This window comes from Cynocephalus volans, chromosome 6 (assembly GCF_027409185.1).
Source record: "Cynocephalus volans isolate mCynVol1 chromosome 6, mCynVol1.pri, whole genome shotgun sequence".
Classification (NCBI taxonomy): domain Eukaryota; kingdom Metazoa; phylum Chordata; class Mammalia; order Dermoptera; family Cynocephalidae; genus Cynocephalus; species Cynocephalus volans.
The window spans coordinates 25,561,693-25,586,220 of NC_084465.1; the positions used below are offsets into that span (position 1 = coordinate 25,561,693).

Sequence of the window (24,528 nt, forward strand, 5' to 3'; positions counted from 1 at the left end):
CTCTCTGAGACACATTATAGTCAAACGGGCAAACCTCAAAGACAAAGAGAAAATCTTAAAAAGAGCAAGAGAAAAGCATCAAGTCACCTATTAGGGAGTCCCCATCAGACTAACAGCAAACTTCTCAACAGAAACCATAAAGGCCAGAAAAGAATGGGATATATATTCAAAACACTAAAAGAAAAAGCTGCCAACCAAGAATGCTATAGCCAGCAAGGCTATCCTTCAGAAATGAGGGAGAAATAGTATACTTCCCAGACAAACAAAAACTGCAGGAGTTCACCCCCCCGACCAGCCCTACAAGAAATCCTCAAGGGAGTCCTGCATCTAGAATCTGAAAAACAATAATCACTACTATGAATACACAAGAAAAAACAAAACCCACTAGTAGAACAAAAATGCAAATATGAAAGAGAAAGAAACTTTATCTAACCACCTCAAAAAACCACAAACATGGAAGACAAACAATAAAAGGGGAAGAAACAAAAGATATATAAAATATCCAAAAAAAATTGATAAAATGTCACAGTAAGTTAAAACCTTTCAATAATAACCCTAAATGCAAATGGATTTAATTACCCACTCAAAGGACACAGACTGACTGATGGGATTAAAACCTAGACCCAACTATATGCTGTCTTCAAAAGACCAACCTCACCTGTAAAGACACAGACTAATAGTGAAGGGACAGAAAAAATTATACCACACAAATGGAAACCAAAAACGAGCAGGAGTAGCTATTCTTATATCAAATAAAATAGACTTCAAGCCAAAAAGCATAAAAAGAGACCAAGAATGCCATTTTATAATGATAAAGGGATCTATCTAGCAAGAAGACATAACAATCAAATATATATGCACCCAACTCTGGAACACCCAGATATATAAAGCGAATACAATTAGAACTAAAAAGAGATAGACCCCAATATGGTAATAGTTGGGGACCTGAACATCCCTCTCTTAGCATTGAACAGATCATATAAGCAACAAATCAACAGAGAAACACAGGATTTAGACTGCACTTTATACCAACTGGACCTGGCAGATATCTACAGAACATTTCATACAACAGCTACAGAATATACATTGTTCTCATCAGCCATGGAACATTCTCCAGGATAGACCACATGTTAGGTCACAAATCAAGTCTCAGCAAATTAAAAAATATTGAAATCATTTCAGGTATCTTTTCAGACCACAATGGATTAAAACTAGAAATCAATAACAAATGGAATTCTGGAAACTATACAAATACATGGAAATGAAACAACATGCTCCCAAATGACCTATGGGTCAAAGAGGAAATTAAACAGGAAATCAAAAAATTTCTTGAAACATGAAAATAAACACATGTCACACCCAAACCTGTGGGATACTGCAAAAACACTACTAAGAGGGAAGTTTCTTGCAATAAATACTTACATCAAAAGAATAGAAAGATTTTTTTAAAAACAACCTAATGCAACACCTCAAAGAATTAGAAAAACAAGAACAATACAACCCCAAAACTAGTAGTTTGAAAGAAATCATTAAGATCAGAGCAGAACTAAATGAAATAGAGACCAAAAATGCAATACAAAAGATCAGTGAAACAAAAAGTTGTTTTTTTGAAAAGATAATCAAAATAGACAAATCATTTGCTAGACAGACTAAAAAAGGGAGAGAAGACCCAAATAACAAAAATCAGTAATGAAAAAGGAGACATTACAACCAATACCACAGAAATACAAAGAATCACTAGAGACTATTATAAACAACTATATGCCAACAAATTTGAAAAACTGGAGGAAATGGATAAATTTCTGGACACATACAAACTACCAAGACTGAACCAAGAAGACATAGAAAACCTGAACAGACCAACAACAAGCAATGAGATTGAAACAGTAATCAGCAACCTCCCAGTAAAGAAAAGCCCAGAACTGGATGGCTTTACTGTTGAATTCTACCAATCCTTTAAAGAGGAATTAATAGCAATTCTCTTCAAACTATTCCAAAAAATTGAAACAGAGGCCATTCTCCCAAACTCAGTATGAGGCCAGCATCGCCCTGATACCAAAATCAGACAAAGATACAACAAAAAAAGAAAACTACAGGCCAATATCTATGATGAACATAGATGCAAAAATCCTCAACAAAATGTTAACAAACAGATTACAGTAACATCCAAAAAGTTATACACCATGGTCAGGTGGGATTCATCCCAGGGATGCGAGGATGAGTCAACATAAGCAAGACAATAAATGTGATAGACATCAACAAAATCAGGACAAAAACCATATGATTATCTCGATAGATGCAGAAAAAGCATTTGACAAAATTCTGCATTGCTTCATGATAAAGACTTTCACCAAATTAGGTGTAGAAGGAAAGTATCTCAACACAATAAAAAACATATATGACATCCATATGTAGAAGAATGACACTAGACCTATACCTCTTACCATATACCAAAATCAACTCAAAATGGGTTAAAGACCTAAATATAAGACCTGAAACTATAAAACTCTTAAAACAAAATATAGGGGAAACACTTCAGGAAGTAGGAATGGGCAAAGGCTTCATGAATATGACCCCAAAAGCACAGGCAACAAAAGAAAAAATAAGCAAATGGGATCATATCAAACTAAAATGCTTCTGCACAGCAAAAGAAACAATTAACAGAGTGAAAAGACAACTACAGAGTGGGATAAAATATTTGCAAACTATATATCTGGCAGGGGATTAATATCCAGGATATACAAGGAACTCAAGCAACTTCACAGTAAAAAATAATAACAATAATCTGATTTAAAAATAGTCAAAGGAGCTGAACAAGCATTTCTCAAAGGAAGGTATACAAATAGCCAACAAACACATGAAAAAATGCTCAACATCACTCTGCAATGGAGAAAAAAATCAAAACCATATTGAGATATCATCTCACCCCAGTTAAACTGGCTATTATCAAAGACAGAGAATAACAAGTGCTGACAAGGATACAGAGAAAGGGGACCCTCCTACTCTGTTGGTAGAACTGTAAATTGGTTCAGCCATTATGGAAAACAATATGGATATCCCTCATACTGTTATGATATGGCAGATAAAACTACCATACAATCCAGCAATTCCACTGCTGGGTATATACTCAAAGGAATGGAAATCATCACATCAAAGGGATACCTGTACTTTCATGTTTATGGCAGCTCTATTTACAGTAGCCAAGAGTTGGAACCAACCTAAATGTCCATCATCAGACAACTGGATAAGAAAAATGCGGTATATTTATACAATGGAATACTACTCTGGCACAAAAAAGAATGAATTACTGTCATGAGGATGAACTTAGAAAAAATTATGTTAAGTGAAATAAGCCAGGCACAGAAAGAGAAATACCACATTTGCTCACTTATAAAATTTAAAAAGAAAAAAAAAAAAGAAAGAAAGATATAACAATCACAATAATATGTTGAACTTTCAAAAGGAGAGAACAGAATTGAGGTTACCAGAGGTGGGAAAGGGGGAGGAGGAGGGAGTAATTGGTAAAGGATCATAAAAATTGATTATATTGTATAATGTTAAATATACCAGCTATCCTGATTTCAACATTATATATTGCACACAGGTATTGATATTCAACACTGTACCCCAGAGATATGTACAATCAACCATGTTTCAATAAAAAAAAAAAGATTTTGAAACTTTTAAGTCTGTGATGCCTATCAGATATCCAAGAGCAGATATAAACTACAATTGCATATAGCTCCCAACCGGAATGTAACCTCCAGGAGGAAAGGGAATTTTGTCTCTTTTGTTCACTGCTGTATCCTTGGAATCTAAAAGACGCCCTGGCACACAGTAGGCATTTAATACATATTTGTTGAATGAATGAACAAATCAATGAATAAATATGAGTCTGAGGCTTCTGTGGTTTGAAGTCCTGGCCTGCAGCCCTTGCTGAGCAGAATGCTAAAATCAAACTGACAACAAGGGTTATTTATCAATACCTAGAATTCTGAGACAAACTGCAAAGGGGCCAACTGCTCTCGCTAGGGAGATGCTGACAGGAACTGGAAAACTAGAAGAACTTTTTTCTTTCTTCTGCCATACAACCTCCCGCTAGTCCCTCCTTTTGGCAGAACCTAACAGGAACCTAAGTCCATTGGCAAGGGAATATAAGAAGTGTAGTTAGCAGTTCAGAGTGGAGTTTAGAATGGGGGGCTTGTAGCTAAGAGACAAAAGGTAAATAACCAGAAGCTATTGACAAGAGGTACAGAGTCCAAGGGGCCTCTTTCTGCTATCTGAACTCAAACCTGAATTTCTGGATTGGCCTGATACATGCACTTAAAGAAACCAAGAGAATAGAGTGTCAGAGCCTAAACAGAGGAGTAAGCCAAACCCACTTATGTGAACGTAAACTTATGTGAATGTAAAGAGACCTCCCGAAAGAACAAAGGAAGTCCAAATAGTGATATGAATTTTCTTCTTGAGAGAATGCAAAGTGGGAAAGTGAGAAAGAAGTGACTTCCTCAACAGCTCCCTCTTCCTCCCCAACTCCCATCACCCTAGCTCTACTAATATTGATGTTTTTAAAGTTTTTGTCAGTACTGAAATTCAATATATGGTCTAATGTGAAAGTTCATGTATGAGAAGATATATAGTTTGGTGCAATTATGCATCACACTACATCACTGTTGCAGGCTATCACACCATGCAGAATGAGGAGTTATTTGGAAGAGCTGGAAGGACCCAGAAAATTCTAAAAGTAAGGAGGTGAAGGGAAACTTCTTGGGTTTCAGCCTCACTGAGGTGCCAATAAATTAGTGCTAGTTGCCTAGAGTTCACCTTTTGAGGGTGGACTCACTTAAGACACTGAATTGTGACTCAGTTGTGACACTATGTCTCCTGTGTCAGGGCAGAAATTCATAACATCCACAAATTGCCTTCTTTAGTAGACAAAGGCATCTGAATTGATCACATCTATTTCCTAAATCATTCTGTCTTATACTGGAGTCCTTGAATCTTAGACTTACAATTTAAGAATTTGCTATTTCCTTCTCTGATTCCATTAAACTAGATCAGGCGAATAGCTCTAAGTAGACAAGAAAATATAATACACTGGGAGCTTGGGCAGTTGCCTTGAATTGGAAAGCACATCCTCTGCTCCTTCATATATCATCCCAAAACATTTGAAACATTTGACATTTGCCATGTGAGCATCTCCAGTCCAAAGGTTTTATTCTCCATCTTGTATATTTAAAACCTCACTTTCTTACCTTTTTGTTTCTCCTTTGGTTCCCATATTCCTGACACTCCAGTGCTAAATTGAATACAAGTACTGCAGGGAGAGACAGCTTCCATGCTCTCAGAGGTAGATTTCCCTATGTATTTAATAAACAGATCTACAAATAAATTTCATGGCCTTGATTCCCAATTGCCATCTTCCCAATTGTCTGCTCTTCTCTTATTTCTCCATTTCTGGCAATGTTTCCTGTCTTGCTATTTATCCCAAAGTAGCTATTGCTGATTCTATATTCTCCTCTTCATAAAATTTATTAGCTCTAAAAATAATTTTCCATTCATTCATCTCTGAATAATGCTACTTCTGTTGAGACACGGTGTTGGTCAACAGGTGGGGTGAATAACTTTATAAACCCTGGTCCCACTCTCTGCCCACAGATGTAGGGCAGGTTGCTGGGCAAAGCTCCCTATCCAGTCCCCAGTTTCTAGCAGGCCTTTATTCTTTAAAAAAAAAAAAAAAAATTATCAAAACATATTGATAGTACATATTTATGGGGTACAGACTTATATTTCAATACATATATACAATATATGGTGATCAAATCAGGGTAATTAGTGTATCCATCGTTGCAAAATTTAATCATTTCTTTGTGGTATGAACATTTGATCTTCTCTCTTCCAGTCATTTGATACCATGTGGTAAATCATTGTTAATTATAGATGCCTGGCTCAACTGTACACCAATAGAATTTATTTTTCCTATCTAGCTGTAATTTGGTGTTCATTAACCAGCTTCTCATTATCCTCCCTTTTCCCCTCCTTTCTTGCCTCTAGTAACCACAGTTCTACTCTCTCCTTCTAACAGTTCAACTTACTATTATCAATAATTAATTATTTGTTTAATTTCCACATATGAGTGAGAACATGTGGTATTTCTCTTTCTGTGCCTGGCTTATTTTACTTAACATAATTTTCTCCAAGCTCATCCATGCTGCTGCAAATGGCAGAATTTTATTCTTTTTTATGGCTGAGTAGTATTCCACTGCATATCAGGAGATAACTTTCTGAAACTCCTATTTTCTGGTTCTCTGGTATCTGAACCAATGTGGAAGATTAAAACTACAATTGTAGCATTTATTGCATCCAGGTTGTTGAACTATTCAAGTATCTCTTCCCAATACAGGTTCCATAGCAATTAATAAACACATGCAAGAATCAGGTAAGCTCAACATATCAGGTTTTTTGTTTTTTTTTTTTTTTTTGCTAGGAGCTGGTTTGGAGACTGTGGTTGGGGCCTGAATGTAAGCTGGGCTTCCTAATACATACTCATATACTGGAAAGACGTAACTAGACGCTGATAAACGATAGACCTCTCCCCAACAAAGGAAGATCTCCGGTTGTTGGCAGGCTGTTTCTGAAAGGAAGGGATAAAACTGGGATGAGCTTCCCTTGCTCAGCATTATGTACCACCACCTGTTCATTGCAGAAAGAAACAAGGGCAGATGCTTCTCTTCACCCTTACTTACTTTCCATATCAATATTTCCAAAAGGGTAGAAGTTTCTATTTTATAAACAGAGATGGGAGGAGAGGAAGAAAATGGTTCCACAAAGAGTTCTTCCAGTCTTGCACCTTCACCTCCTGCTATTTGCTCCTGGGGTCACATCTCCCTACTGTGCCACCCCTAGGACCCCATTCTTCCAGCCCAGCCACTAGCTGAGGAGTGAAGTCTCCATGTGGATTTGTTAAGTTATGGAGGTGAAAGGATAAGGAAGAACTGTTCTTAGGTCCTTCATAGATCAGCACCCAAGGAGTAGTAAAAAGGAATGACCACCCTGAGTTTTGTTGATGTCCCTGAAAAAGAAGACAATCAATGGGGATTCACATTGTTTTTTATCAGATGGTCTCTTTCTTCAAGCAAATCCTGGCTTGTCCATGAACTTAAGCCTAGTAGGTTAAATCAATGTATATTGATTTAACCATATACAATTGTTAAATTGTATATTAAGCGTTTGGTCATTTTGGTGAGTTTTAATCTTTTTCTATTCCTCCAAAACTTTCAGTTCAGTTGCTGCATGAAGCTAGATGTTTTACTTCCTTTTTCATGAAAATGTCTCTTCCCATGATTTCTATGGCTGCTTTCTCTTGGTTCTCCTCCAACCTCTGGCCACTGCTCTTCGGCGTTCTTTACACCATCCACTTATGATGCTCTTCCTTCCACATTTGCATAGTCCATGGCCCTGTCCTATGTCTTGGTCTCTTTTCAGCCCACCATTTTTCCTGCTTTATCTACTCCCATGACTTCAACTAGCACATACACTTGAGGCTGACCCCCAAATATGTAATTCTATCCCAAATGTCTTAGTCCATTCAGGCTGCTATAACAAAATATCACAAAATGAGTGACTCCTAAACAACAGAAATTTATTTCTCACAGTTTTGGAGGATGGGAAGGTCAAGATCAAGATGCCAGCAGATTTGGTGTCTGGTGAGGGCCCACTTCCTGTTTAATAGATGGCCATCTTTTTGCTGTGTCCACACGTGGCAGAAGGGGCAAAGATGCTCTCTCAGGCCTCTTTTATAAGAGAACTAATCACCTGTCAAATGCCCCATTTCCTGATGCCCTCACATTGGGGATTAAGTTTGAAAATATTAATTTGGGGGGGAGGGATATAAATATTCAATCTATAGCACCAAATCTGTCTCTCCTGACCTCCACATCCATATTTTAAACCACTTACCAGACAATGTTCTCACTTTCACCTCATACTTAACTGACCAAAAACAAAACTCATCATTTATCCCCCAAACTCACTGCATCTCCTTTATTCTATAATTTGGTAAATTGCACCTCCATTCACTCAGGAGGTGATTATATCCCTTATCCATGGATCCAATTGGTTACCAAATCCTAGGAACTCTACATCCCTAACATCTTTCAGATTTCCTTCTATATCCCTTGTCACTGTCACTAGCTTGATTTAGAGCCTGTATCACTTTAGGTTTTTTTAATTTTTTTTTCAAACTGCAGAAATAAACTGTGACTAATTTAAGCAAAACAAGAGGATTTATTTGAAAGGAAATTGAGAAAGCTTACAGGATTGAGGGGAAAACTGAAGAGCTATGCTTCAGGGAAGACTAGATCTGGGGCAGCTCTGAGGCCCTCATCATCTGAACCCTCAGCTCAGAGTCTTCCTGTCTGGGACCCTGCATAAAGGCAACTCAGATATAATCATCTTTCATCTCTGTGTGTCTTTATCAAACTTTCAAATTTCTAGTAAAGAGAACCTGGTTAGCCACCTTTGCATAAGTCATCCAGGGCTAGGAGACAGGGGTAAATGACACAAATTTGTGATTACTACAGACCCTTATAGTTTCTCAACCACTCTTCAGCACTGCCATAGCCTTCTCAAGGGTCTCTTTGCATCTTTCCAAGCCATAGTTCTTGTGTCTTTCAATCTATAGTTCACACTACCACCATTTTCATGTTTCTAAAATATTATATTATTCAATGTATTTTCCTTACTTAAAGGTCCCTTGATTTAGATGCATTGGTAAAGGGCCACGAATAACGATTATATTGAATATTGTTGAATATACCAATTATCCTGATTTGAGTATCACCTATTACATTCAGGTATTGATATTCAACTCTGTACCCCACAGATAGGTAAAATCAACTATGTTACAATTTTTTTTTAAAGTAGGAACAAAAGGTCCCTTGATTTAAAAAAAAAAAAAATATCTCATGATAGTTCTTCATTATTCAGAATAACCTACTTCTTATCAGGGACTTCATTTTAGTATTTGGATTCTGCCTACCTCTCTAGTCTCATCTCTTGCTACCCTTCCCCTAAATCTTATGTTCCAGCCATACTGCAATTATTTTCAATTCCTATAAACAAGCCATACTTTGTTTTCTCGTGTTTTTGCTTGTGCTCCTCCCTCTTTCTCAACTGTCCATTCTCTCTTCACCTGGTTAACTCACACTCATCTGGAGATCCAAATCTCTGCCAGTCTCTTCTCAGTTCAGGTTAAGTGCTCTTTCTCTTTGCTCCCAGAGCACACTGAACTTATCTCTAATACAGGCATCACACTCTGCTGCCATTAGCTCTTTCTTGTCTCTTTTCCTGGCTAAACTGTGAGCTCCTTAAGGCTGAGAATCACATCCGATTTATATTTGATTCCCATCACCTAAGATGGTGTTTAACACGTCATAACTGTTCAGTAAGTATATTGAAATAAACGAGTGTCAATTTTGAATGCCTAAAGTACAAGGCACTAGCAGAGGGTGTGAAAATATGCACAAAATTTATATTCCCACTTTTAAGGACCTTACCGCCTAAGAGGCAGGTGAGACCTGCACATAAGAAAAGTACAGGTAGAACTACAAGGTACATTCACAAAAAACAATGCCTTGGAGGCTAGAGTTTGGGGTTGGATTGATCTGGAAAGTCTTCTCTTTAGAGGAAAAACCTGAGGAGTCACATAAAAAAAGATTCAAATGGTTGAAGAGCTTGGAAGTGTTTTAAGTACGAGAAATTAGAGATAAATGCTGTGTTTGAGGAATGGGGTGACTAATGTAGATGTTGATTAAGAGATGGTGAAAAGGTCAGTGTCTATGTATAGGGAAGTCTCAGGTTAGAAAAATAAATTGGAGTGCAGATTTTGTTTAAATATGTCTTTGTCCTTTTAATTCTCTGTCTCCAACATAGAACACCTCAGCATTCTAGATTTCTTGTACTTCACAAATTCCTTGTGTCTCCTTCAGAATCCAGAAAAGAAAAATTACGATATTTTCAAAATGGATAGTCTCCAAGCCAAGGAATTTCACCTGCCTCCCTGAACTATGATTTCCTGATGTCCTTAAAGGTATTTATATACCAGATCTTTCCATTCCTATTTCAAATGTAGTTTTTTATGTTTGTGTGACTTTTTTTTTCCAGCCTGGGCTGCAGACAATCAACTCAAGACTTGTACCTCCCAATGTGATGGCTTCTTTTTATTTTAGTTTCAATACATACATCAATCAGGCTTATGATTCCAGAAAAACTAAGGGTAAGAAAAGGGTGTGGAGCTTATTAGTCTATTTCCCTGGAGGGGAACTTTCAGAGTTTAGCACAATCTAGTCATAAACTCTAAATAATCATCTTTAGAGTTTATGTCTAGACAATCAAACTAGACATAAACCCTAAACAACACGTATCAACACGTCAACACTAACACAGACCTTTCCCCCAAACCCGTGGGCTATAAAGGAACTTGGCCTGATTGGTCTTTTCGAAGCTGTACTTAATTGTTAAAGCCTCCATAATGAGATCCCATCCTATCTACCCACTTTTATTTCTTACTACTTAAAACAATAACAACAAATAATCTTCCAGTTAGACTACTTCACACGTCACCCTGCGAGGCCCTGCTCAAATGCCACATCCTTTAGGAAATATCTTCCCCAAGCCTTATCACCCTTTCTTTTCTCTTAAATGGTGGTTCGACATTATTAATTTGCATCTTCCATTTCTAATGGTCTGTATCAAAAAGTATAGCAACACCCCTGTCGCCTTAATAAATAAACAACTTTTCTCAGCTTCTCAGGCCTCATCTATTGCTGAGCGTGGTTGTGTTGAGAGGAGAGGTAAATTAAAAGATGGCTGCTCTTCCATCTTTCTTTTACTACTGACACATGTGAATTAGTTTTATTTCATTTCTTCATGAAGGTAAATTTCATCACTATCATGGAATTAGAATATCCTCTTTAAATCATTTGGTTAAAGCTCCCCATTTTACAGATGAGGACACTGAGACCCCCAAGAGATGAAGTGGCTTACCTAATGTATTAGCATGATTTGTCATTATTGTTTCACATTTAGTAATCACTTCCTCCTCTGATTTGCCAAATAAATTTAATTTCTTGAGGGCAATCAGGTGTTGTGCATTTTCTACATCTACAATAGTACCTATCAGTCTTCTCTTGTTTCCCATACAGGATCAAGAACAGGGCTGGGCACATGGTGTGTGCTAAGGAAAGAACATTTGGATTGAATTGAACCCCTGCAGATCGTGGACTATTTAGAGACACTGAGTTTGGCCTCGTGTGAATACCTGCCTGCAGTAGGCCCAATTAGCAGTGAACAGCAATGGTCCAAAAGAAATATGCTAAGTGTGTAGTCTTGTTTGTCCGACTAAGTTATAAATACCACATTATACTAACTTATTTTTTAGCCCAAAGCACTTTGAACAGTGCTAGTCACAGAGTACAGCATCATTAAATACATTTTCATTGATTGACTGTCCCCAGATCAAAAACCAGATCTTGGTCTATGTTTCATGCAGCAACTAGAGTAGCTTTGCCAAAAAGAAAGCACCAGGCTGCTCAAGATGGACACTGTTGGTCTGAAGAAGCACTTTTCATGTAGTTCTAAGCTTTAAATTGGCCTTGAAGAAGATTATCTGGGATCCTGTGCTGCCTTTTAGATACCAAATAATCATTTTAAAAAGTGCTACAGTAAATATTATATTATAATATTAATTATTAGATAATTTAAGGCAGTAGAACACTTCACAAAGCCACAAACGTTCAGATGTTGAGATGAATTTATTTTGGTCTATCCATAAGGGGTCACCTGCTCCCCTTGGGACAATTTTTAAGACCACTGGCCTGAGTTAATGGTGCAGGTGGTGGCCAGCAACAGATAGGATTTGATCTTGGATTTGGGATTATTTGCACCATGCTGTAGCCAGTTGACCTACTGACTACTATTTTGGCCCTTATTCTGCTGTCCTCGTTTTTTAAAGGGGAGAGGTCTAATTTGAGGTAGTTGCAGAATTCTTCTTAATTTGAGCTAGTTTAATCCCCAAATGGAACTGTCTCTAAGGAGGAAGCAGGCCATTTGTTTTAATCATTAACCCAATCTTACTGATGAGCATCTTTCATTATGTTCAGGCAATAGATAGGTTTAAAAAGAACCAGTCAGGGATTCTGTAATACTTTACTAATATTGCAACTTCTTCCCCTCCTCCCCCTTTCCCCACAGGGAACTGGTATCTGGGTGGGGGATAGGAAAGTAAGTGAAAGAGCAAAATGTAAAAATATTTGCCATTGATGATAATTTTTACTACACTAGTTTTAGGAAGAGAAAATTTTAGATGTGGTTAGGAAGATGAGAGAGCCCATAATCCAAGCAAGGTCAATGAGAACCGGAAATTTACTTGTGGAGTTCCATTAACTTTATTCCTTCTCGTGGAATTATTGGCTAATTATTGGCCAATCACTGGCAAATGCAGGGCCACTTCCATGTGGAGAAAGAGTAGGCAGACAGACATTCAAAGTAGTAGGTGGTCTTTAAGGGTATTATTATGAGAGTTTATCTGCCCAAAAGAATTTCCTTAAGCAGTCTACTAGAGCTCTTCCTTGAATGGTCTAAAACCCCTAATTTAGAAGAAACCAACTTATCAGATATCACCCTGTCTCAAAGAGGTCCCACTTGTTTAACCCTTCAAACTAAGGTTTTCTTTTCTCCTAGCATGCAGGCTGGGTAATGAGTCCTATTTCTTCACTACATATTCAATTAGTGATCACCTAAATTGGGCTCTTCTATGTCAGGCTCCCAAATTTTGGTGAGGGAGATTGAGAACATGCAGAAGAACAGGCCTCTGAGTTAGAAAATGCAACTAGATGTTCCTCCTCTTTTTCAGGTTTCAATATGACAATTCAACGACTTCAGAATATAACTCAGTTAAACTTGAGAGAGGGCTAGCTGTCGATAGCGAAGAGGTAAGGAAGAGCATTAGCAAATGTTCATTTGTAATCTTTCTTTGGAATTGCTCAGAGTACTTTATAAGCTGGGTCTCACCAACTTTCTATTGGAAAACAAAAAGGGGTAGAGATTTATATAGAGAACAAGGTTAATTTGTCTAATTTTATGAAAGGGAAAAAAAAGCATAGAAAAGAGACAGAGACACATCAGCAACAAATCAGGGCAAAAAACCCAGGAACCAGAAATCTATCTTAAGGAGTAAGGAAGTGTTAAACCCTGACTGCCTTAGACCTTATGGCTACTCTTGTAGCAAAACTCCATTGGGTATCTTAGTTGTTTTCCCAGATTTATCATATTCAAGTGAATTTTCCAGGCCAACTTTTCTTTCATCAGCCAGATAGTGCAATTCAACACAACAAAACTAAAAACATATTCCAATTTGGATAATCTTGTGGGTTTAGTCTACTGCTGGAGACTAATTTGGAACAGTGATGTAATACCTCAGAGAAATTCAGGAGTAAAAACATTTTTCCCAAGGACTTTCCTCCTCTAAAATTAATTTTTTTAAAAAATCTATAAAAGAAAAAGTCTTCACAGTTTCCCCCAAATAAAAATTTCCTAGACTTCTATGATTCTAAGTATATCATATATGTCATATATGTGAAGCAGGCTTTTCATAATGCATTCTTGTTTTGAACAAATGGACTTCAGTTTTCCAAAAGGTAATAAAAATTAAATGATTGCATCTTTAGGTGTGTCCCATATTTCATCCACCCTCCCTAAAAGAATGTATGAGTGGTTCTTTCCTCCTTCTTCCCAGTTCTTCCTCAACCCCCAACAATTGCCCACTCCTGGCATTTTCCTCCTGCAGCGTAATGACGCCTCCACTCACCTCACAGTTCCGTCCCATTCTTACTACTTCCCTCTTCTCCATTTGCCTTCTTGCTTCACTCGCCTTTCAGTGCATGTTCCCTTTTCTCTGCACCTCATCTTAACTTTACTACCTCCTTGGGGGCCTGGTAATCTTTAAAAATGCTGATTCAAACACAGGATTGTGCTCTTCTCCTTTTTTTCTAATATCTGATTATGCTAAGCCAAAAGAAGGTAATTCAGAGCTTTTATCTTCTTGTATTCTTATTCCTTTGATTCCTCCTTAGGTGACCTATGGCTAAGCAAGAGGGGAGGCAACAACAGTGGGGGCAACAGGAGGGGGCTGGACGAGGCTCAGTTCCTCTCCTATCAGACACAACACTCAAGCAATCACCAGCACTACCACCAGCAGGAAAATGCAAAGTGGTAGACAGAAGTGTCACCAAAATTCAGTTATTTTTTGCAACATTTCTGGAAGAATCATGTACTCCAGAGATATTAAAAAATGTGAAATGTACTGTTGCTCTGCCTTTCTCTGTGAGTGTGTCTGCTCCCAGCTCAGTTAGCAGAGTTGTCCCTAGGGCCCCCTTGCACCCACAACCCTTAGGTTATTACCTTTTCATACCTTGCTTTTCTCCTTAAAGGTTGCCCACCATGTTGATTTCATCTGATTTCGCTCTTATAGATTTGGGAAAAGTAGAAGAAAGGGGTGATTCCTTGGAGTGATTTGTCCCAGTCTGAACTTCAATGCTGCCCTTGTCTACTTCATCTCCTAACAGCTTTACTTGACGTTTCCTAAGGCTGGTCCACATTTCTGACTATAAGCTTCCCTGTCAGGATGTTTCAGAACCCAGCTCTCATTGCTGTGCCCTCATTCCACAAACTCAGGGTGCAAAACATGAGGCACCAGTATTCTCCTCACTTAGTATAAACTAGAGACCAGTTTTTAGAGGGACTAAGGTGAGGTAAGGAATGGAATACTGTTTAGGAAATGTGCAGTTTGAAACTACTAATTGTGATTATTGTCTTTAGGTTTTTGATACACTTGGGCAATCAAAATTTGTTCTAAAGAACCTTCGGCATTACACAGTCCATCCAAATTTGGTAGGTAGAAAAAGTGTTCCCCCATGATCTCTAAGGGAAAGTTTCAGCAGCGGTGCAGAGGCCCATAGCAGAGTATCAGAGTATCCCCAGTGCCTCCGAGTGCCCCCAGCGTCTATGAGTGTGCACACTCCTAGGGTACTATGCCATAGGCAGTGTGGGTGGGAATTGTGGTGGTGAGGTGGGATGGGGGCACTAAGAAGAACATAGTCCCCACAGCTGATATTTTAAATTGGGAAAACATATGTATATTAAGGAAAAACGTATGTATAATTCATTTTCTCCCCCTCCCAAATTCTGCCTTCCTCCCACTGAGAGAAAAGCAAACTTAAGGAGTGGAGGAGACTGCCCCTTTCCCACACACACCTTAAGTGGCATGCTGTCTTTAGCGATTGATTTTCCTTTTTAATGTTGTGCTGATGAATGCACATTAATGTGATTGTGCCTGTGGAGAAGTGTTGGTATGTGGGAAGACGTAAATAAGGGAGGTGTTGCATTGGTCTGTGTATACTACTGGAGAACTCCCTGAGCAAGGAGCTGTGGTCCCTGATAGTTTTCTCCCTCTGCCTCTTGGAGAGTTGTAGAGAAGGCCAATTAGGTTTAGCCACATAAAGACTTCTCTGTTTGCATGCTATGTTTTGCATGTTAGGCACTACATCACACTTTTTCAGAAGAATTAAGTCATCTTGCTCCTTTTATTGTGAACACCTTCCCATTGAATTTCCCCAACCCCTTAGTCTATTTTCAGGGGAATGCTCTGAGGGAAGAAAGGGACAGAGAGCTTCAGATAGTTTCTGATTAAAGCAATTTTGGAGTGGACTTGTCCATCCTCTGTCCAGCCTGTGTCCCTACCCCACAGAGGCAAAAGATCGGCCAACTGATTTATCCATCTTCTCTTGACCTAGTCTCTTGGTCTGTCTGGAAACTTTTCTGTCTGCTCAGGCTCAGCACTATGAACCTTTGAAGCCCACAGCACTACAGAAACTTCTGGCTCAAAACAGGAAAATGACAAGCTTCATGTTAAAAGTAACAGAGTATGATCAGGATAAGACCTTACTGATTATGACCAACAACCCACCTCCCTGTTCAATCAGCCAGCAAGAATATAACAATGCACCGGGATACTTTTCCAAGGAATTTCTGCTCAAGGTATGATACCTGGGGAAGTTTCTTTGCACCCTAAGTATGGACCCCAAAGAATTAGGAGTTAACTTGGAGAAGGGAGCTAACTTAACAGGGAGAATAGTATTCAGGGAACTACCCCATCCTTCTTATTCATGGCCATATGCTTCAAAAACAGAATCTGGAGAGCCTGGAAAATATTCAGAATCAAATTCTACAAGCTTGGGTCATGAAACTTCATTGCAGGGAGAAAAATGAGGTCTTAATTGGAAAGTGTGCAGAAATTTAGTTTGTAATTAACAAAGGGTAAACTGCCCACTGGCTTACTAGTTGAGAATTAAGTAGTAAAAGACAAATCAGGAAATGAGAAATAAGGAACAGAAATGAATGTATAAATGGAAAAGGAGTAAAAGTTTATGCTTTACATCCATTGCTTTTGGGGATCAGCAGAGGGGAAGAGGGAATTTACTATCACAGTAGTCAGACATTTGGACTTCTGTTATAGCCTAAAGATGTTCAAATTACATTCAAAAAACAATTGCTGAACATACCATAAGCCAAGAACCAGAATATAAAGATGATTATAGGACAGTTTCTATTTTGAAGGAACTTGAAGTTTAATGGGAGAAGCAGATCAATAAATGAGATAAATCAAAGTAATTATAAAATATCAGGATATATGAATAATAGGCGAATGTATAAGATACAGAAGTAATGTAGCATAGAGAACAATGTATCTGTTGGAGAAAAGAGAGTGATCATGGAGGTGACCCATGACTAAAGAATAGGAGAATATTCCAACCAGAGGGAAGTGCAAAGGCATGGAGATGTGAGAAAGTCAGGTGCATTCAGGGAGATGTAAGAGAGTAAATGGCAGGAGATAAAAAGATGTAATCAAATTTGCATTTTAGAAAGACCATTTTGAAGGTTGCAAAAGGTGCATTAGTCGTGGAAATTATAAAACCCAGAAAGATTAGTTATGATATTATTATAATAGTCAAGGTGAGAGATACTAAAGAATTGAACTAAATCAATGGCAGAAGAAGTGAAGAAAATCATTTTAAGAGATATTTAAAAATCAGGGCCTGAAAAAGATCTTGCGAGCCTTGAGAGAGGGCCTGATCTAACAAGAAGAAATTAAAATAGATAAGTGAAAGTGCAGACAAAGAATCTAATAGAAATTTGATGCTGGAAGTGGGATTACCCAAAACAGGCACTTATAATAAAACGTGGTGAATTTGGAATTAGTGTTTTCTTAGTTGCTAGATAAATAGCAGTGAGAGATTCCTTTCCAAGTGGAAGATAGAAGGCTAATATCCAATGGTCAATACTGACGAAGTTAACAATTCATTACCTGTGGTCTCTTGGATCTCAGAATTTGTGCCCTTTGACAGTAAGCTCAGTGGTCACTTCTCATGGTAGTGGTTATAACATACACTGAGAGAGAGAGAGACAAATGCCAGGCCAGGATTGCTCCGCTCAAGGCAGAGAAGGAAATACAAGGCTATCCTGTAACCTGGCTGCAAGAAGAGCTTTCTTCCAACAGATAGCGCTTTGAGACTCCTTCAGGTCAAGTGCAGAATCTGATAGTATTCACAAGCAAAGTGTGCTACCAGTTAAATCGTATTAATGAACAAAGTTAAGGATCTTATTGTCAAAGACTGGCACCATTGTAATTTTATGGGGCCATCTGAAACAAGCCCAAGATTGAAATGCCCAACATCCACAATGCCTCTTTAATATTTACACTGTATCCTCTCTTCTCCTTCTCTTGCTTGAACAAATGTGACCACCTTTTGTGAACCTAGGATCATATACAAGAAAAGCATTATTTTGCTATGCCCAGGTATATGTATAAGAAGAGTGTGAGTTTTAGTAAGCAAGTTGTGGAATGTACCAGTTGTGGAATGTACCAGATGTGTTATAATAATAACAGTAGTTGTTATTATACTCACAGCCCCTTCTAAGAGAAACCGACCCCACCACAGTCTCCTAAAGAATGGAATGCACTAAGAGGTCCAGTTTTGTACAACATGACCCTGTCTATACTCCTAGCTAGGACCAGAGGAGGATACCATACCCAGTGAAGTGAAATTCATAGACTGGTTAGTGACCTGTGGTGTACATTGGTACTCCAAAGCCAAAACAAACAAAAAACCCAAAAAACAAAACAAAAGGCAATCAACCCACCAATGACCAAAATCGCTGTGTATTACTCTATTTTCGTTGCTTATAGCAAAACACATGGAACTGGGTATTTTATAAAGAAAAACAAAGTTTATTGCTTACAGTTTCTGAGGCTGGGAAGTCCAAAGTCCATCTGGTGGTGGCGACAGTGACTTAGGGGTCTCACATTGCAAGATGGTAGAAGCAGAGAGAGCAGAGAGAAAGAGACAGACTCTCCTCTTCTTTTAAAGCCCTCAGAACCACGCCCCTGACCACCATTTTTAATCCAAATACTACTGCATGGTCCTACAATCCAATCACCTCTTCAAGGCTCCACCTTTCAATTACCTTAATAGGATTTCCCACCCTCCTAACAGTCACAGTGGGGGCTAAGTGTCTAATACATAAAATGTGGGGGATACAATTCAAGCTTCAATGAGTTTTGGGGGGACATAATTCAACCCACTACACCCTGAGTTAATCAAATTCTTGCTTCCAGGTCGCTGAATGGGAAATGAAAAGATTGAGGCAGTGAGAATGAAAGTTTGAGGGACACATAGAGTGAAGCCGTTAAAGAATCAAGCCATAAGGAAGAAGTGTAGTGTAGGAGCTGTGAAAGTATGAAAGTAGAGTATGGGCAGGCTGAATTTATAGAAAAGAAGAAATAAGCAGAAGTTATGGGTAGAAGAAATGTGTGTGCATACACACACACACACACACACACACACACACACACACACAGAATAAAGGTAAGGAGTAAACAAGGTAGAAAGAGAATAAGGAAGCAGACAGAAAGAAAGTAGCAGAGCCATATTAGTGATATGCTATAGTCAAGATGGTAGTCCTTAGCTAGTGCTGTCTTGGATTCCAAATAACTTTTCAGTTCCTGTTTTTCAGCTATGGTGTCCAGCTCTGCTAAGGTTTCTGCTCTTTTTACGGCTGGATCGTTAACTATGTCTTAGTTCCTAGGCATATGTGCTCTTACAATAAAACACCTATTAGTTGGGGTATCTTGAACGGTTTTCTATTCCTTAAAACTTGAAGATGGGCTGGCTGGTTAGCTCACTTGGTTAGAGCACGGTGTTGATAACACCATAGTCAAGGGTTTGGATCCCTGTACCAGCCAGTTGCAAAACAACAACAACAACAACAACAACAACAACAACAACAACAACAACATCAAAACCGCAAAAAACTAGAAAAGCTTAAGTAGAGTAAGTCAGAAAAGACATCGTTCAGCAGCAGCAAGAATTTTTTTTAAAAAAGGCTTTAAAAATCTGAAAGAAAAAGCTCAGTATGTCAATTTATTAGTTTGGTCATTCATTCATTCAACAAATATGTACTTATTGAGTACCTACTATGTGTCAGGCACTATTAAGGGTGCTAGGGATATATCAATGACTAAGCTAAAGTCTTTGCTCTACTGAAGTTTAATTTTAGTGAGATAGACAGACCACATGCAAGTAAACGATCACACAGATAATGTATAATGTGATAGGTGCCATGACAAAGCAGGAAAAGGAATATGATGGGGTGTGGGTGGCAATTTTAGATAATGTAGTTAGGAAAGGCTCTCAGAAGAGGCGATGACTTCTGAATAGACACCTTAATGGGGTCAGAGGGTGCTCCATGCAATTACTACACCCAGCATATTGTTTTCATTTCAGGTTGCCACACATTAAGAATATAAATTGTAACTTTCTCAAATGAGATAAATGGGGAGAACAAGGGAACTCACAGCTGTGTTTTGTGAAGAAAAAAATTCAAGATATTGGCAATGATTAGCCTGCAAGAGACAGAGTTTAGGAGGAATGAGATGGATTTCTTCAAAATTTTTAAGGACCCTCATTCCTCCTAAGGTAGGGACTAGATTTGTTCTGTTTGGACTGTAAGGTGAAAGTTACAGGGAGATAGCTACTGGCTGGTCAAAGAAGAACTTGGTTCAGGTTTTTTGTTAGTTTTTTTGTTTTTGTTTGTTTTTAGGTATAGGAAGATTGACCACATGATAGTGAGATTGTGGAGGGGATATGATTGTCAGATGGACGGTTAGACTGAAAGATTCTTTCTGAGAGTCTTTGATTGTATGACCTTTAGTAATGATGAAATTATTACCTCACAAAACATCCCATTCCATGGGCTTTTCACTGCAGAAAGAAAATGGAATATGGATAAGGCAGCCATCTCCAAGAAAGGAAGGAAGAGTCCCATGGATCTATATCCAATTAATTACCAAATGTTTGGTTTCCCAAGCAATTTACTGATAGAATCCTTCCCTAGACTGGGTAACTTCCTCTTCTATCCACTTCCAAGGGCTAGTAGGCAAGTTCAATCACTTGGGAAACTGGCCAAGCTTTGGATAAGTCGTCTGGCAATGAAACAAATAAGTTTTACCCCACTTAGGGAAACACTTTCTCTGGTTCTGTTTTCTAAGTTCCCACTTCCCTCTCTGACAGGTTCATTGCATCATTCTGGGGGAATTGGAACTAGTGCAGAAACTTAGTCCAGACTTTAGATCCCAAGAGACTCAGCTTCCTCACTCACAGTCTTCTTTCCTCTGCCATAGGAAAGTCATCAACAGCACAAACCCACTGAGAACTTCCGGCTGCCCCTGATGCCTCAGGAAAAAAAGTTAAGATCTGGGTTGAAACGAATCTTCCCTCTGACACTGTTGGACCGTTCTACATCCAAAGGAAAACAATGGTTTAGGTGAAGTCCTGGCTGTTTTTGTGCTCAGTTTCTTTCCTATCTTTTCCTTATTCATCTTACTGTCTGTTTTCAACACAATTTAACAAACACAGTTTTTGGTTGTACGGAATATGTACCACCATATAATAATAAGACACAGACAGCTTTCCTGCATGACCTTCAACCTTATTTACACTCTAATGAAAAACAAACAGTAATGCAAAACTAAGGTTTTCCACTGATGATTTCAAGAGTGAAGGGAAGTATTCAAAGGTCTGTGCTTTGAGGAAATAGGAAAAAAATGTACTCTCAGTGCAAGTTAAGAACTATACAGTATAGGAACAATGTACTATAAGAACACAAATACAAAGGAGATTTTATTTGAAACTGGTTTTAGGAGCAGCCTATACCCAGTTTAGAAAGGAGAGAGAAGATTTTGGAGTTCCTTCAAAGGTTTATAGTGCTAAGTTCCAGAAGCATCCCTTGCCACAGAACAATACTCCCACTCTGTACCAGTCAACAGCCTCTTGTCCTTGTCCCTTCTCCCTCAGAATCTCTGAGAACATAGCCAACTTTAAAGTGACTGGTTCCATTAACTCTCTGCCCTAGGATCTTACAAATGAACTTTCTTTTTTAAGGTTTTCCACTGACAATGATTTCAAGAGTGAAGGGAAGTATTCAAATCTCTGTGCATTGAAGAAACAGAAAAAACTGTACCCTCAGCTCGACTTTGCTACATACTCTGAAAGAGATATGAGGAAAGATGGTAAGCTCCTCTTTTTCAAAGCAATGACTTACTGGACTGAGATGTGGGCTGGAGGTAGAATACATGGGGATTAGAGATGTGAGCAAATTGGCATCTCTTATGATGGTTCTGGAGACCATTTTTCCTTGTAGCATGGAAGCAAAGAACTAACAAAGGCTCAGGTGGTACTAGGCTTTGGACCCTGTTCAAATCCTCAAATTTCAAGAAAGCTCTAGCAAAGTGTTTCCCAAATTACAACACCTACAACTTTAATAGTTTTTGCCATATTGATGTATTATTTACTCCACAATTTAGTGTTTTTCTTTAAAAGGATTTTAAAAAATTCTCGCTCTAATTAATACTATATCATTGACACCATGGTTTTGATAGGCAAATTGTGTTTTTTCTGGCACACATTAAATCAAATTCATAATAATTAAATTTTAAAATGTTTATTTATGTACCACCTAAAACCACCCAGTGGTACCATGTTATACTTCGAGGAAAACTGCTCTAAAAGTTTATCCAAGGATAAGTCTGTGAGTCTCAGAGGTCCCCAAGTCTCTTTGGGGGTTGGGATAACATTGTATGGAAAAGGATGCAATGAGAATGCTCCTCACACATTGTCATTCATTTAATGACATTTATGGGGTACCTACTAAGTGTTGGACACTTATTGAGCATGAATATGTACATCAATATGTGAGATATATGGGCTAGATCATGAAGGGCCTTATAGATTATATAAATAAGGGGCTGAGTTTTATCCAATAGGCAGTTAGGACCCATTAAAGGATTTTAGAGCACTGAATACACATTTGTGTATTAGAGGTAAAATCAGCGGGTTCTCAGACTTCACCAGCTTATGAAGTCAAGATAAGGTCCATTTCTCCTAATGGGTTTTTCTTCTCAGGCAATTTCCAGGACTCCCTATGGTACCCTTAGCTATTCCACAATGCCTTCATAATGATTGCTTAACACCTTTGCCAGCCATTCTCAGCCCAATCACAGTTCCAGAGGTATGAGGTCATGTTGTGTCAGTCCTTAACTGTCTTCTCCAGTCTTCTCTGCTCCTCCTACACATTTTGCCACCCCGCCCCACACCCACCTCCTGCCAGTCAACTCCCCATATGCAGCTAAAACCAACCTGTGGTATGAAACATAACATCATAGATACAGAGAAAAGCTGAAGAACAGCAGAGAGTGATTTATCTTGCTTTAAAGGGGGCTACTCTTAGGCTTAGCCTCAAACCCAACCTCAATTCCTTCATACTTCCCAGCAGACCTCTGTCACATTACCCATTTTTGGGAATCTCCAGGCTTATCTGTCTCTGCCTAGGCTTCCGATACCCTTGGCCCAAGGAAGAGGAAGAGGGTCTCTCCTTTCCCAAAATCTGTTTATTTTTCAGCCACAGAATAAATGTATGAACATTTATTTTCTTCAAGGGAAAGTCCACCTAGAAAGTATGGTTTGTACGTTATAAGCTAGATAAGGCAAACATAATAGTAGTACATTTAGTCAAGTCAGAGTTAAAGCTCTTAATTTCTAAACAGTTAAATCGTTTACTCTTTTAATTTCTAAACAGAATACTTAATATATTGGTCTGCAGCATCTATTAGATTTTTGGTGACCCTACAGTTTCCCTCAAGAAAAATGGGTGAATACTTACCTATGTATCTACAGGGCCCATTATGGTGCATTTCATAAACAAAAACAGTCTACTGGGAAATTGAACCAATGTTACCACTTCAAGCAAAAGAGATGGCTAGCAACCCCTCCTTCCCCCAATAATGTTCCATGTTTATCAGGCATAAAAATAAAAACTACATAGAGAATGGTTTGGATGTGGGCCATGAAGGCTGGTTAGGAGGCTGTTCAAATGACACATGATAGTACCTAAACTAAGGTGATGGCAGTAGGGATGAGGGAACAGATTGACATGCTATTTACAAGGTATAGTGCATTCAGAAAGTGGGGAGGGATGGGAGAAAGGAGATCCGACAATGGAAGCTTCCAAAGAACAGGCAGGGGTTGAAAGTGAATCTGGATAAAGCAATGCCACTGAAGCCAAGGGTAGAAAAAGTTTCTTAATCACACTTTCAGACAAGACAACAGAAAATCGACGTATACATTGGGAAAAGGCTAAGAGGAACATGATACAGTGGATGCGTGTTAACTTAGGAAGAGTTATATGTGCCAGTATGGTTGCAGATGCGATCATTTGAAAAGGGTGGGATAAAACAAGAAGACCCTAAACTGGCAGTGTATTTTAAAGTGGGTTTTGATGAAGGGGAGAAATCCAGAAGTAGAAGGAAGGTTGGGAATGGTAGTTCGCGCTCCAAAATCTACCCTCTTGCTGGGAGGAAAGACCAGCTCTCTGATCCCTTTAAGCGGGCCTCTTTCACGCCTCACAGTAAGTATCCTTCTAGGACTTCTGGAAATCCACATTCACCAAAGTGTCCTGTGCTTTGTCGTAGCTTCCAAGATGTCAGTGAGTGAAATACCGATTTCCAAGGTGATTTGGGAACCACTAACCCTTTCATCGCTCCTCAAAGAGAAGCCCACCAGAGTCGCGCCAGGGGAAAGCGCCTTCCGCAATGGAAGGGCCCAGCAGTGGTTTATCAAAAATTCCACTGTCACTAAGTGAAAACAAATCCTTCAGGCCTCCCGACTCGCTCTCCAGAGACTGAGGGACCTGCAGAAGTCGCCAACCAAATAAAACCACATTCCTGCTGCTACGGGGTGTAGACTACCGGGTCCCCGGCCGAGTGGGGGCCTGACCGAGCCCCCGGGGGTGCGGGCAGTGCCCGGCCCCGCCCCCGCCAGGCTTGGGGAGGAGAAGAGAGGGCGTGGCTGGGTCCCC

The 24,528-nt window shown here is 38.9% G+C and overlaps 1 protein-coding gene across 1 annotated transcript; it reads left to right on the top strand.

Moving 5' to 3' along the window:
- Window positions 1-12,742: 12,742 nt before the first annotated feature.
- TSGA13 (testis specific 13) lies at window positions 12,743-24,312 on the top strand. The gene is made up of 7 exons (XM_063101016.1): window positions 12,743-12,753; window positions 12,914-12,992; window positions 14,878-14,949; window positions 15,889-16,095; window positions 20,798-20,940; window positions 21,558-21,685; window positions 24,143-24,312. The coding sequence occupies exons 1-7, from the start codon at window positions 12,743-12,745 to the stop codon at window positions 24,310-24,312; spliced, it is 810 nt and encodes a 269-aa protein (XP_062957086.1).
- The last annotated feature ends 216 nt before the right edge of the window (window positions 24,313-24,528 follow it).